Genomic DNA, 14615 nt, shown 5'->3' with positions numbered 1-14615 from the left:
GTGTTTGGCACCTTGGCCGTTTCCACCCACCTAGTACTGGAGTGGGTTATAATGGAGGGGATGGATTGCTGCGGAGGAGATGAGCGTAAAAGGGCACCAACCATTCTTTTTCATGTCCATCATAGACAAGTGGGCGTGTTCTTGATTCACTGAAAAATTGAAACAACTATTCATATAAACTCATTTGTATTTTATTTAGTTGCTGATGTTGATGGCACAAATAAACTACAAATTGTATACTTCAGGTTGCAGCACAGTGAATTCCCCTGTACAGTCCGCTGTCACTGGGGAATTTGGCAAGAATGGCTCCAATGACACAGGCGGGTATTACTCGTTGAACACGGAATCCAAGCCTCCCATAAAGCCACCATGTAAATGAATGGTACGCCACCAGCCTGTACCACCTGTGGAAGAGAAACATACATACTGTAATTAAATGAACCTGATAAGTGTACAAACCTTACATGAAAATGCAGCCTGTATTCTATGGCATAGTTAAATTAACTTGGGCTTTGAAGTGTCCACACATTACAAAAGTGAATACCCATTCAATCCATAACGTTTGCGGGCACAGAGAAATATTGTGACACGTTGTGTAAGATCGAAATCCCTTGACCAACCAAAACTTGGGGCAAAGGCAATAGCAATCCTTTTATTTGCAGATGATGCCATCTTGTTATCAGCATCAGCAAGGGGTCTGGAAACTGTACTTGGTGCATTTGTAGAAATATGTGCTCAACTCCAACTAGAGGTAAACATAGGGAAAACAAAATCCCTTATCTTTAGACCAAAATGTATTAAAAGCTCCCCAAATTAAATTGGCAATCAATGGCACTGTTTTAGAACAAGTCAGATGTTTTCACTACCTTGGGGTAAGAGGTAACCTTACCTTGGGGTAAGATTTAACAGCCAGGGCAGCTGGACCTATCAACTTGTTAAATCTAGTTCACTGCTGGACAAATATGGCGGGCAATATGGAGATTCTTTCTTGCCCATGGACAGGGAGCAATCTCGACTGCACTTATCATGTAAGAAGCACAAGCTAAATCGCAGCAAGCAGTAAACTGGGCATGGCAGAAAGAGGTTTACTCAATCAGTTATTGGGTATGTTGCCACATGCCCGGGTACACCCACCTTTTTAGAGTTGGGCCTCAGGCAGATTGGTGGGGATGTCGCCCTTAGACCATACTCTTCTGGCTCAGAGTCTGGACCACCCCCGATCTCAGAGTGTATCGTGAGGCAATCACATACATTCTGGGAACGAGGGTGATAGATCTGTGCCTTGGTTCACACACGTCAATTAATGCTTGATGAAATTAAATCTAGACAATCACTGGTATAACCCCCTGGGCATCACAAAAGGACTTGCAGAAAAGGTAAAGCGGGTCTCACAGGAGGCAGCTGAAGTGGACCTGATAAAGGCATGCGGTGGGCTAGCATTAGGGCACTCCTATCTGGCTAATAAATTCTGCTTGGGTTATAAAAAATATCTAGATTTGGTTAATCCTCCTCGCACCAACCAGTACATGAGATTCAGGTTAGGGCAATTGAACCTAGCATACCGCACAAGCAATTGGCACTCAACTGGAAGTGATAAATGTTTGGTTTGTGGCTTAGCTAGTGAATCCCTAAACCATTTCTTGTTCTTTTGCCAGGGTTACCGTTTAATTAGAAACAAGTACCTAAAAACATGCATATCGTACAAGCCGGATAGGAGAAGACTTACTATTATTTGGGCGGTCTAACGAGATAAACATAGTTTATTTTGTGGAAACCTACATTCACCAGGCATGGTGCATAAGAGCGAGAATCCTGAAAACTGGGGGAAGTCGAAGAGCTTATTACCTTGTATTGTAATTTGCCGGAACCACAGGCATGTAATTACATCTCATGCTACTGCCAAATCAAAATGCATAAACTGCCCTTTGTATAATACTATGGGTAAGGGCAAATGCCTTTATTTCTTTTATTTTTACTTCAGTTTTTATTGAATTTTCAAGAAAGATGACAGAAGAGTGTTACAACATTGATTTCTTCAGAACACGTCTGAGAATTCACAACAAAAGACATTTGAATGTGTAATTTATACTTTACCCCACCCCTTCCCCAACTTAAACCCACCCCGCTCCCTGACCCATTTAACAATGAAACGGCTCTACAATGTTCACTTAAAGAGCATAACATTCTTTAGGGGGTCTCCAGTCTCTTTGGTTGGTATAGAGTGCAGTCTCTGCATGGTGACCTCTTAGTTGGTATGATGAGGGGTCGTGGCTCCCCTCCTCACTGGAGAGCGGCGCTGTCACATGGCCCACCTATTACATGTGTTTTTTGCAAAAGCCAGCACATTCAGTTTGCACAGACCCAGAGTCACTGTGTATTGTCGCCGGTAGGCGTTCCATCAGATATAAGTTCTAAGCCATGTATTTGTATTGTATTTATTGTGTTTATATAGCGCTTTAATCCAAAGTGCTTGACATTACAACAACAAGATACATAGAAATGTATAACAGTAGGAGCAATATACAAAACATAAATCAAACCGTGTTGACCCATTCTTTCTTGGATGGGGGAGTTCTCTCTTCCACTATGTGGCCAGGCATTCCCTCATCGCTAGAAGCAGACCATGCACCATTTTCGGTAATCTTATATACTCCCCCTCCTGCCCTTCTAGCCCAAACAATACCAACATCAGTGTTTTACGTCCCATGATCCCATCCAGATTGAGGCCTGGGAGGCTCCACGGCACAATTTATACCACGTCTGGGGGAAAAGGTCCATCTTTAGGTCTTCCTCCCATCTCTGTCACAGCCTATTTGAGCTTCCCCTTCTCATGTCCACCAGGGCCCTGTATAGAGCACCAATTAGTCCCTTTGAGCCTTAGGCAGTGTCTAAAATCTTCTCTAATGGCATGAGTTCCCTCTGGATCTTCTCTTTCCAAACCTCCCTTGTAAGAACCTCCTTCAATTGCTGATACGAGAAGAGAGATCTTGCCCAACCCCAGGGTCTCTTCCAACTCCTGTAACGTAATAAACCAAACCTACCATCTCTCCACAGTTGTCCAACCCTTTCCAAACCCGCCTCAAACCAAGGTTGAAACCTCTTGGGATTCAGAATGGCGTCCCTGATCACTGGGACCCAGAGATGACCCAGGGGAGGAGACAACGTCTTGACGCCACCCATTCCCATTCCTTGGTGCCAAACACTCCAAATACTACCCAAAATGGGGTGTTCTCTTATCCTCCTCAATAGCTTTTCCCTGGGAACCTACAGTCATTCTCCAACTGTGGCCGGTTTTAAATGATAGTTATCGAGACCCACCCATTGCAACTCTTCACATCGTCTGAGGTGTGGAATCAGGACCCTAAGCTGGGTGGCCTTGTAGTATAGTTGTAAGTCTGGGAGGTCCACTTCGCCCTGGTCCCTAGAGAGACTCAGTGTCGCGCTAGAGACTCTTGGTTGATTACCCTGCCAGAGAAATCGTGTGAGAGTGCCCTTGATTTGTCTGAAGAAGGTGTCAGGGATCGGTGTCAGGAGTATTTGGAATAAATAAAAGAATTTGGGAAGTACCACCATTTTAATTGTGTTCAGCTTACCCAACAATGATACGGTCAACATATTCCATTTTGCTAGGTCTTCTCTTATAATGTCAGAGGGGGGAGCTTTGCCTCATAGAGGCCCTTTAACTCTATTATGACATAAATGCCCATATACCTTAGTGTCCCCAAGCTACCTTCATACCAAGGGGGAAGTACTGCTCCACCCCCCGTCATCTCTGCTTCTATCCAAGGAGAGGAGGACGGACTTGCATGTCTTTATTTTGAACCCTGCCATACGGCCGTATCCTTCAATCATGTCCACAGCCGCTGGGACCGATGTCAATGGGTAAACCACATGCAGTGACATGTCATCTGCATCGAGACCCAATTTGTAGGTCGAACCTCTCACGGTAAACCCTTCAATTCGCGGGTCCTGTCTTAGTCTCTGGGTCAGGGGCTCCATCGAAAGCACAAAGAGTGGGGGAAAACAGGCAGTCCTGCCTCATTCCCCATCCCAGATAAAACCACCTTGAGTATCCCCCATTAACCGCCACACAGGCCCTCTGGGAGGCGTAGATTGCCATTATACCTTTAAGAAATCTCTTGCCCACCCCTATTTTGGTAAGGACCACCTCCAAGAAGTCCCACCGACCCTATTGAAGGCCTTTTCTGCATTCACAGAAAGAAGTGTGGGATCAGCCTGCATAGCCTGGGCCTTGTTAATCAAATGGAGTGTTTTTCTCATAGTATATGCCCCCTGGCGCCCACCCACAAACCCCACCTGATCTGAGTGTACAATACTCAGCAGATGCCCCACCAGTCTTGCAGCCAGGACCCTAGCGTAAATCTTGGCGTCTATGTTAAGGAGCAAGATTGGGCTGTATGAGCCGCAGGATCTGGGGTCCATACCCTCCTTTGGTATCACTGAGATGAGGGCCTGGATGAATGAGTCTGGTGCTCTCCCCGTGTCCAGGAGATCATTGAAAAGTAGTGTCCGAAAGGGAATGAGAACCAGCAAGAAGGTTTTATAAATGCCTGGTGTGAAACCGTCATCTCCCGGTGCTTTTCCAAGCCAGAGGCATCATATGGCATTCTGAATTTCCTCCTCTGTAATTCAGGCATCCATAACCCCTGAATCAGCTCCAGATAGGGACGGCAAGGGGGCCCCTCAAGATATGTGCTGATCTCTCCAACTGTGGCCTTACCTTCACTTCTATACAGGTCCTCATAGAGCGAGGCAAATGCCTCCTGGATCCCTTAAGCTGTATTCTCACTAGCCACCCCCTACCCTCAACTTCTGTGACCCATCTGGCTGCCCGTTGTCCCTGAAGCCTTGCAGTGAGAAGGGCCTTATCTCCCTTCTCATAGAATTTCTGTTTCCGAAACTGCAGATTTCGCAGTACCTTCCCCTCCTCTAGTAATTTCAACTCAACCCTCAGACCCCTTGCTTGCAGAATACGGTCCTCCCTTTCCATGGGGGAGGCCTGAGCACACCTCTCAAGAGTCCCTATTTTGTCCCCGGGTCCTTTGATTTGATATGCTGAGTCCTTTGATATGATATGATATGGCATTTATAACATGCCTATACACAATACTATTCTCAAATTCCTCTCTGAAGACCGGATCCTTCCACATTGATTCATTACACGTCCACTTAGAGGTCCTAGGGCACAGGCCTCCCCAGTTAATGTCTACAGACACCATATCGTGGTCGGACCATGAGATTGGCAGAATCTCAGTGTCCCTTGACACCTCCCAGAGATCCCTAGTGAAATACAGGTAATCTATTCTCGTGAGAGTGCCATGTGGTGCAGAATAGAAAGTGAATCCCCCCCCCTGCGGCTGGAGGTGCTGCCATATGTCCTTTAGCCGGTACAATTCCATGGCCGTTCCCAACCCCACCTCCCCCTGTTTCTGGGGTTCCTGGTCACCTGCTTGTCTGGTCTGTCTATCCAGACTTGTATCCATCCACACATTAAAGTCCCCTCCAAGAAAAAGGTGCCCCTGGCCCTTCCTCATTATTTTCTCTAGGGTTCTTTGCAGAAATCTTTTCTGGCCTTGATTTGGGGAATAATTTGTTGCAACGGTGGCCCTTATTTTCTTGATCAGGCCAGAGATCAACACTGATCTCCCTTCTGCATCAGATCAGACCTTCGTTACTTCCATTCGTAGCCCTTTCCGAACCAGAATCCCCACTCCTGCCTTTCTGGCGATACCAGACCCCCAGTATTCACTTCCAATGTCCGTTCATCACCTTTCTGATATCTGGTTTCCTTGAGGAACATAACATCAATACCTGACCTTTTGAATTCCCTGGCGACCAAAGACATCTTGGTAGGGGAGTTAAGCCCCTTGACATTCAGTGTACACACATGCAAACTGTCCCGTATCATTGCCTTGCCTCTATCAGCCATAATCCAATCCTGTAGCCAGCATAAACCTCAGAGCACCAGCAGACCCCCTCTTAACAGGAGACTCAACTTCACTGGTGAACATATCATTAACTTTTATGTAGAAACTATATTCCCTAAACCCCCAATTCCCATCCCCTTTCCCACTCCCTCCTCGCCCCAGGGTGCCCGGCACCCACCCGGTTACCATCACCAGACGAGTCTGAACCACCAAACAAGCACAAAACCCAGGCCTCACCTCAAGACCCCTCAAACTCGGTTGCCCCCACCACTGCCCCAGGATCCCAATAAACCCCTGGAAAATTCAACACTTTAAACATTTCCTAAACCCCAAAACTCAACTTTAGAGTACAGTTACATTCCCAATGTTCAGGCCATTCCTCCTCTCTGGTGCACCCCAGGAAGCAGGCCCCTAATCACCCTTTCAGCCTGCCACTTGCCCCTGCCACTTCGGAGGGTATACTCAAGACATATTGGGAGGGGTCGTGTTCAACGTCAGAAACTTCCTAGAGCCTGGGATCCTTCTCCTCCTCCTCCGACCCTTAATGCGCCAGCCTCTGTTGCCCACATTCTCCCCTGTAGGCCCGGGGCTGCTCCTTCTTCTGGTAGTAGTTCCTTTGTGACTCTGTGTATTTCTTCCTCCATCACAAGCCTGTGTCTCTGCCACTCCAGCTCCACCTCGGTTTGTCTCCTTGAGTGCCGGACGAGCCCCAAGTGCTCTCCGTCTGCGGCAGGGTGCGAGAGGGTGCCTCTGTCCCTCTTCAATCACACATTGCACTTCTGGGATGTGGGGAGGACAGACCCACCTCCACATTGAGCCCGCTCGATCTGCGACACTCCTGTGTTTTTGAGCACCGGGCATTCCGTCTCACATCTGCACTTCTTAGTACGGTGGACACCCTGTGGAGGGCGGTAACTCCACTTGGGAGCACAGATTTCTCTTGGGTTTTGGGCCAGATGATGCCCACCAGCTCTGTGGTTCACATTCAGGGTCCTCAAAACACCAGGGGGGCCATAGGTAGGGGCATCCATGGCATGTAGGGGCCCATGTGATGGAGGAACGCAATCAGGTAACTTTCATCCGTGCGCCCCCTGGTGGCCTCCCATGCCTTTATTTTTTAGTGAAGCCGTCATCAAACCTATAATATCATCTTTGTCCCTTGAACTCCACTAATAACATTGAAGGGTCGGGGAAAAGTTGGGTTGAAATTGGGTGAATTTACAACCCTGTATTGCAATGTGGCCTTAATGCAATGTAATTCTTCTTCTAATCATGCTACCAGTCTATACGCGCACTTCACCGTTCCTTGTCATTTTATATGAGGTAAGAAATGGCACTCATTGTGCAATGTATTGTTGCTAAATGCACACGTGCACTTTTATTGATTTTTTGCACTTATGGCGAGGTTCCAATGAATCATTGAGATTTGAACTGTTGAATCATGAAGTGAAGGGATCCCAACCGGAGATGTGATACTTTGTGATACTGCGAATTTGGTCCTATTGCATCACATAATGTAATCCTCCCTTGAATGATGCAGCCGATCCATACATCGTTCTTTATCTATAAGACGCTTCCCGCGTCTCATCAATTTCCTTTCTTCTCCTGCTGTCCCCTCTCCCCCTTCCTCGGCTACCTCGCCTCCCCCTTCTGCCTCCTCAGGGGCTACCTTACCTTCTCCCTCCATCTCTGCCCCCTCTCGGGCTCCCTCTACAACTCAGAAGGGCGTACCTCTGATCTGTACCCCTCCCCGGAAGTCCTTCAAGGATGGCAACCTTCTCCATATTGCCACTCTTAACTCTTGCTCTGCTGTCAAACACTCCACTAACTTCTGCCGCCTTCTGGAAGAACTTGACCTTGATGTCCTCAGTCTCACCGAGACATGGTTCACGGCTAGCTCTGTCACTAGCTTTGACACGCTCCTACCTGACTGCTACTAGATCCTCTCAGTGCCCAGGTCCAACCGCTCTGGGGGGGGTGTAGCTCTGATCTTCCCAGAGTGGATTCCTGCCTCTGTCATTCCCAGGCAGGCCTACTCCTCTTTCAAATGCCTCGTCTGCAGGCTCTCTCTCTCTCTCCTAGCCATTCCCTTACTGTGGCTACTATCTATCGGCCACCTGGTCAGATCTCCTCATTCCTATCTGAGTGGGTGGACCTCTCCTCCTCACTCCTGGCCTCGACTACTGAACTCCTCCTTCTTGGAGACTTCAACATCCACCTGGATGCCTCCTGTGCTCCCTCTGGGCTCTTTCGTGACCTCTGCGACTCTCTCTCACTCACTATTCTCCCCTCAAGCCCGATTCACTCTGCAGGGCACACTCTGGATGTTCTTATCTCCTCTGACCGTCCCCTCTCTGTCCCCTTCTCCACTCGGCTCCCCTGGAGTGATCATTTTCTCCTATCCTCTCACCTCACCCTCCATACCCCTCAGGCCAAGCCACCTCCATAACTGCCACCCACCTTCCCCGTCATCCGACCCATGAAGCGCATGTCAGTTGAGGCTTTCACCACCACCTTCTGACACCCTCCTCCCCCTTTGGCTGACTCTCACCCTGACACAGCCCTCTCCATGCTCCACTCTTCTATATCTGATACTCTTGATATCCTTGTCCCTGTCATGAGAATCCACATGAAGCCCAAAGCCAAGTGTAACTCCTGGAATGAAGAAGAGAGCTCATATACAAGCCTGCATCTCTGTGGCATCTAACAACTCGGCTGAACTCTTTAAAATCTGTAAGGAACTGGCCAATCCTGCCGCAGTCTCTACCTCTCCTGTACCTTCCCAGGCCCTCTGCACGGTACTGGCTTCTCACTTCATTTCTAAAACTCAGGACATCCTTTCCTCACTCTCCTCCTATCGCCTCCCTCCTTCCCAGCACTTATCTGCACTTACTCGCACTGCCACTAGCTGGCCCTTGTTACTTTCCTGTATGCTATTACCCTGTACTGCACTTTCCCCTCTCCCTTTCCCCTTGACTTCTCCCTTTCCCCTCCTCCCTTGCACTTGCGCGATCTGAATGACACCTGGCCTAGTAGGATCGTTGTATGTTCCCCCTTGTCCCCCCCCCTGCCTCGTCGCGCCTTGAAACACTTGTGTATAGGCGCGTTATAAATACCATATCATATCATATCATATCATATTCCCTGCTCCTCCTCTGGCCCTTCTGCAGCCACCCCCCCTCCCTCCTTCTCTGCCTTTCCCCTTTTCTGTGCAGCCGAGGTTTCTAGACAAGTCCGATCTATGAAAGTCTCATCGAAACAGGTTCACCCCTGTTCCTCCAAAACTATCAATGACCATATTGAGTCTCTGGCTCCTCCCCTTGCTGATTTCTGCAATCACTCCTTCGCCACTGGAGTCTACCCATCCCCCCCCTGAAGCACTCCCTTGGGCACCCTCTTCTTAAGAAACCCTCTGCCGACCCCTCCTGCCTGGCTAACTATCGCCCAATCTCCATCACTCCCTCCCTGGGCAAGCTCCTGGAGAAACTAGCCATCTCCCAGCTTAATCTCCACATCGATTCTGTTGGTTGTCTTCATGACCATCAGTCTGGCTTCAGAGCTGCCAGAAGCACGGAAACTGCTCTCCTGAACATCCGTGAAGACCTGCTCTCCAACCTCGACTCCAACACCTCATATGTCCTCATCTTGCTTGATCTCTCTTCTGCCTTTGACACTGGCAACCATGCCATCCTGCTCAACCGTCTCCATGATAACCTGGGTATCACTGGTCAGGCTCTGGCGTAGCTGACCTCTTTCCTCTCCGACTGACCGTCCCAGGTCCAACTCGGGTCCTTCCTCTCTGATATCCTTTTCACTACCTGTGGTGTCCCCCAGGGATCTAACCTCTCTCCCTGGCTTTTCAACGAATACATGGCATTCCTTGCCCACTGCATCGCCGCCCTCTGCCCCAACTTTCAGTGCTATGCGGATGATACTCAGCTCATTTTCAGGCTTCCCTCGGCCTCCTCCTCTCCTTCCCTCATCTCTGACTGTCTGTCTGCTATCCAGGAGTGGTGTGCCGCCAATGACCTCTGCCTTAATGCCAGTAAGACTGAGATTTTACTCATTGGCACACCCACTCCCTCCTTCCCTGCATCTCTCTGGCCGGCCTCTCTTGGCCCTCTTCCTGCTCCCACCTGCAAGGCTAAAAACCTCGGGGTCATCTTCGACTCCACACTCTCCTTCTCTCCTCACATCTCTGTTGTCTCTAAGAAGTCACACTACCAGCTGCACCTGCTTAGAGGTATTCTTCCTTTCCTCTCCTTCCCCCAGAAGCTCACCGTCTCCAGAGGCCTGGTTCTCTCTGGGCTGGACTATTGCAACAGCCTCTATCTAAATCTGCCTGCCTCTACTCTCCGCCCTCTGCAACTTATCCAGAACAGGACTGCAAGACTTGTCCTTGGCCTCTAGCCCAGGGATCGTATCTCTCCAGGACTGAAATCTCTGCAATGGCTCACAGTGGCTGCAAGGATTAAGTTCAAAACCCTCTGCATTGTCCACAAGGCCTTCTGGGGCCTGGGGCCGCAATACCTTCAACTCTCTCTTCCCAAATATCTTCCTTCTCGTGCTCTTCGCTCATCCACCCCAACTCCCTCAGGGTCTGTCGCTTCTCCAAGCAACGAGTTGGTGGTAGATCTCTCTCCTCGGCAGGGGCCTCCCTCTGGAATAGCCATCCTGCTTCCCTGAAACTTGAGGAGAACCATCTCCGTTTCCGAAAGCACCTCAAAACCTTCCTCTTTGCTTCTGCTTTCTCTCCCCCTCTCCCTTGATGAATTCCTGGCTGAAACTGCACTGGCTACCTGGACACCCTTTTTGACCTTGGGCCCAGGCCCCGCCATTTGCACACCTGCACTGCCTCCCTGGCAACCCCCGCACTTGGGGACTGTATTCTATATCCCTACAGTCCCCCACCAGCACTTATGTCTGCTCTTACCTTGCACTTGCCACCATCCGGACGTTATTTTTCTTATTTATTCTACTACTCCATGTACTGCACTTTCCCCTCTTCCATGTACTGCACTTTTCCCCTCTCCCTTCCCCCTCGCACTTTTCCCCTTCCCTCTTCCCATGCACTTATGCACTTGTGCAATCTGAATGACACCTGGTCTAGTAAGATTGTTGTCTGTCTTCCCTCTGTTCCCCCTCCCCTGCCTCGTCGCGCCTTGAAACACTTGTGTATAGGCACGTTATAAATGCCATATCATATCATATCATATCTATTTTTATGGTTCAAGAAAAATGTTTAGCTTTTGCACACACACCTGAGATTCATGGAACTATAGATATTTGCACTGGTCAATCATACACCAAATGGACTCTTACTGAGAAATCAATAGCTAGTGATACCAAGGTTCTATTGTTGGTTCAATTGTGTTGGAAAATGCCATACACATCTTTCTCAGGTTGTTTATTAATCATGTGTTTTTATTTAATAATATCAAACATTGAGATTTCTATGTGTAATGTGGAATAACTGCCGAATAAAAGCCTTATGATGATGATGACAAGTTTGCCAATGTATAATCTACACTCTAGCACACGCACAGTAGTATGTGGCAGGTGTCTGAGCATGGATGGTAAGTGCTCTGCTTCCTGCTCGTGGCATGCTGTACCCGCAAGAGCAGCATTTGTTTGAAAGCTCTCGTTGATTGTCTTGTCGTCCCCTCTTTCCACTCTAGCAAGTCCACTTCACATAAGGACTGGGTCATTAGTCCACATAACTGCAGGCCAAGGGGGTTGGATTTGGCATTCACATTGTTAGTAGACTTCATGTGGCAGTCCCGTTCCAGTTCCCTGATGCTTTGATCCCCCCATAGCATTTCCGGCCCCCACCGTACATAGTCAAGGCTAACGACATGTTCTTTAAACCTGCTCTCACCCTCTTTACTTTTTTTTTTTGTTGCAGTGCCTGGACTGCTGTTAGGGCCAGACAGCTTCTCGAAGATGCTGTCCCTTCATATTTTTTGAGTCTTGACTCTTAGTACCGACACCCTAATTTCACTTACTGATGGGATCTGGGAAAGATCAATTTTTTTTTTTTAAACTGCCTACTTTGCAGATGTGATTTCTTTTGGGGTGATTTCCAAAATATTGATGGAGTGGGCTTAGGTGAGTAGGCATTACAAGGCAATTCAACCCAGTGTCCTCTCTGCACTTCCACATTTCACTCAATATTTTCTCTATCGCTCCCCCCTGTGCGCGCCCACTCCACCCTGGCATCAGTTACATTTTAACCAGATTTGCTTTTCGTTTGGTGTGCACGTTGACTGCATAAATCTACTGAAGGTGGTCACAGTCCACATCCTTGGTGGCAGTCTGGTACTGGGGCGGATGTGAAACCAGTAGTTATCCATATTGGACAACTGTCTGATTGACGGACCTCTGCAGCTATCCAGATCTATGTTGGTGTTAGGCAAGATTGTATGTAGTAACCCTGTGGGGAGAGCCTTGTCCTCTTGGCAATAGGTAACACAACCTTTGGTATAGGCCTGTACTACACAAGTTGGTAGAGTGACTGAGCAGCCAGGCTCATCTCAAGAGCAGTCAATGTGAGCTGTAGGGTTGTAACATAGTTTCACAGTGACATGTAATCAAATAACATTTATACCCAAGGTTTCTTGATTAAAATAATGTTTTAATTTAACAGTTTTAAAATAAGTCAACTTTAGAAGGGAGCACTATCCCACACTTAAAAATACACTCCTTCAGTTAAGTAAGTAGATTCCCTTTTGGGATGACACACAGATACGTCCTACACCCTGAGGTGACTTCAATAGTTAGGACACTGTGGACATTAATAGATCACTTTTCACACTTAAAAGGTAATGCTGAGGTTATGGCAAAAAGGTTAGGGAAGAAAACTATGGTTAACAGGTTTCTGAAACAGGTAAGCACTTTTGAATCCCCCAATGAAATAGGTTAATACTTTCCCAGCTATACAAGTAAGGTATTTATGTGTTTTTGGAGGGACAGTTAAACACAAAGTCAGAGGGTAAGAGTCTGCATGGAGCCAGGACAGCCAATGTCAATTGAGGAAAGTCTAGGGGAGCTGAGGAACTTATTGAAGATGGCACAAAAGAGTCTTGCACAATGTTAAAGAGTTTTGTTGTAAAAAGAATCCCTGTTGGGCCACAAGCTGGGAGGTTTGTGAAGGGCAAAGCTGAAAGCAACTCTGCAAAGGGCAGCAAATGTAAGTCTCCAGTGAGAGCAAGCAAGCTAAACACAAGAGGTAAGTACCCCTGGTTACACAGTACCTTGAGTCTGAATAAAAGGTTCCATCTTGCCTCTGTTCCTGTTGTAGTCCTGCAGATCCTGTACTACGGTTTGAAGGTTGGCAGCAGCAATGGGCATAATTCAGATCAGCGGCACTTCGCGGTTTCAGCTACTCGCAAATAGCACCACTGCAGTTCTTGGACACCTTGTGGAATTTCCTTGCTTCTGGGGGCCAACACTCTGTTAAGGTGGCTCAGGCTTGGTTAGTCCTACTTCGAGGGAGTCCTGAAGATCTTCCTGGAGCTCGGTCCCGGCTTAAAGGCGATGCACTCGATTCTGGTGTTCCTGTCCACTGGCACTCTGTTCCTGCAGCAGTAAAGAAGTACAGTCAGCAGAGAGAGGGGTTCAAGCCAAGTTCGTCTTGGGGCTGATTGGTCCCACCAACCCAAGGGGAGAAGTAATCTTTTCCGGCCTTCTCTAGTCGATTAGAAATTCCGAGCTTCCGCACTGCAGCAGGGCTTCACCGGGCAAACCAACAGTCCAGGAGGGTGCAGCAAGCTTCTCTTTCAGTTTCCTCTTTGGTTCCTTCATCCAGTGATCGACTGCTGCTTCCTTGCAAAAGACCTTGCCTTTTCTGCAAGTCCCTCTCATTCATTTGCATGCCCAGCAGTCACTCAAACAGCAGGGTGGCTGTCCTCCTACCTCGCGTGATTCACAGGGACATGCCTCTTCGGGATCCAGCCAAGCTGAGCAGGCTTTGAGGGAGCTCCATCCATGGGGGCTCAACACAAGGCAAAGCACTGTGAGTTCACTTCCGTCTGGGTTGCCGTGCAAGCAGGTACCGCAACAGTCAGGGTGCGTTCTGCGTCTCCGTCGGCATTGATCTCCAGCCACTGTTCCAGCTCTTCGTCCAGAGGAAGTCAGCTATCGTGGGGAACCTGCGGGAGACACTGGAGAGGGCCAAGAAGGGCAAGCTGTCTGAGCTGCCCGTGAAGGAGAAGGCCAAGCAGGACAAGATGGCCGACCTACTTGTGAAGGCCCAGGGGATCCAGGCCAAATCGTCCTCGAACGAGTTGGTCGTGGCCTCCCTTGCGAAGGCAAAAGGGGCTGACCCAGTCTAGAGTGCCCCGGTGGCGGCCAGAGTGTCTCTCCCTGCCAGGCGAGAGTCTTCGTTCAAGCCAATAGAAAAGCCTCCGGAGAAGAGGATGCCAGACCTTAGCCCGGGACCGTCCCCCTCAGGACCCGTAGAGGGGTGGGGGGGTCGAAGAACTACAGGGCACAGACATTTCTGTGATCAACGAGGAGATACTTTCTGTCCACACCATCCACTGTGGTGACGACGACGGGAACGGCGGGGAGATGCCCGTCACAGGGATGACGACATGGGCGCTGGGCCCAGCGCCCCTGTCCCCCAGGTGCCTCCTAGAGACATATCAGGATATTCTCTCAACCACC

The 14615-nt window shown here is 48.8% G+C and overlaps 1 protein-coding gene and 1 long non-coding RNA gene across 2 annotated transcripts in view; one reads left to right on the top strand and one right to left on the bottom strand.

The window, feature by feature from the left end:
* Window positions 1–14615, top strand: part of LOC138467457 (uncharacterized) — a 229747-nt gene that overhangs the window by 115908 nt on the left and 99224 nt on the right. The window lies entirely within an intron of this gene.
* Window positions 176–14615, bottom strand: part of LOC138467455 (zinc finger protein 436-like) — a 252005-nt gene continuing 237565 nt past the window's right edge. Inside the window, exon 7 of the mRNA XM_069607465.1 lies at window positions 176–404. Within this exon, the coding sequence (XP_069463566.1) occupies window positions 328–404 (77 nt within the window). The 3' untranslated portion in view covers window positions 176–327. The remainder of the gene's footprint in view (window positions 405–14615) is intronic.

This window comes from Ambystoma mexicanum, chromosome 4q (assembly GCF_040938575.1).
Source record: "Ambystoma mexicanum isolate Mex_15411 chromosome 4q, UKY_AmexF1_1, whole genome shotgun sequence".
Taxonomy (NCBI): Eukaryota; Metazoa; Chordata; class Amphibia; order Caudata; family Ambystomatidae; genus Ambystoma; species Ambystoma mexicanum.
Note: the sequence above shows the minus strand (reverse complement) of the source record. Positions and strands in the feature narration are given on the sequence as shown.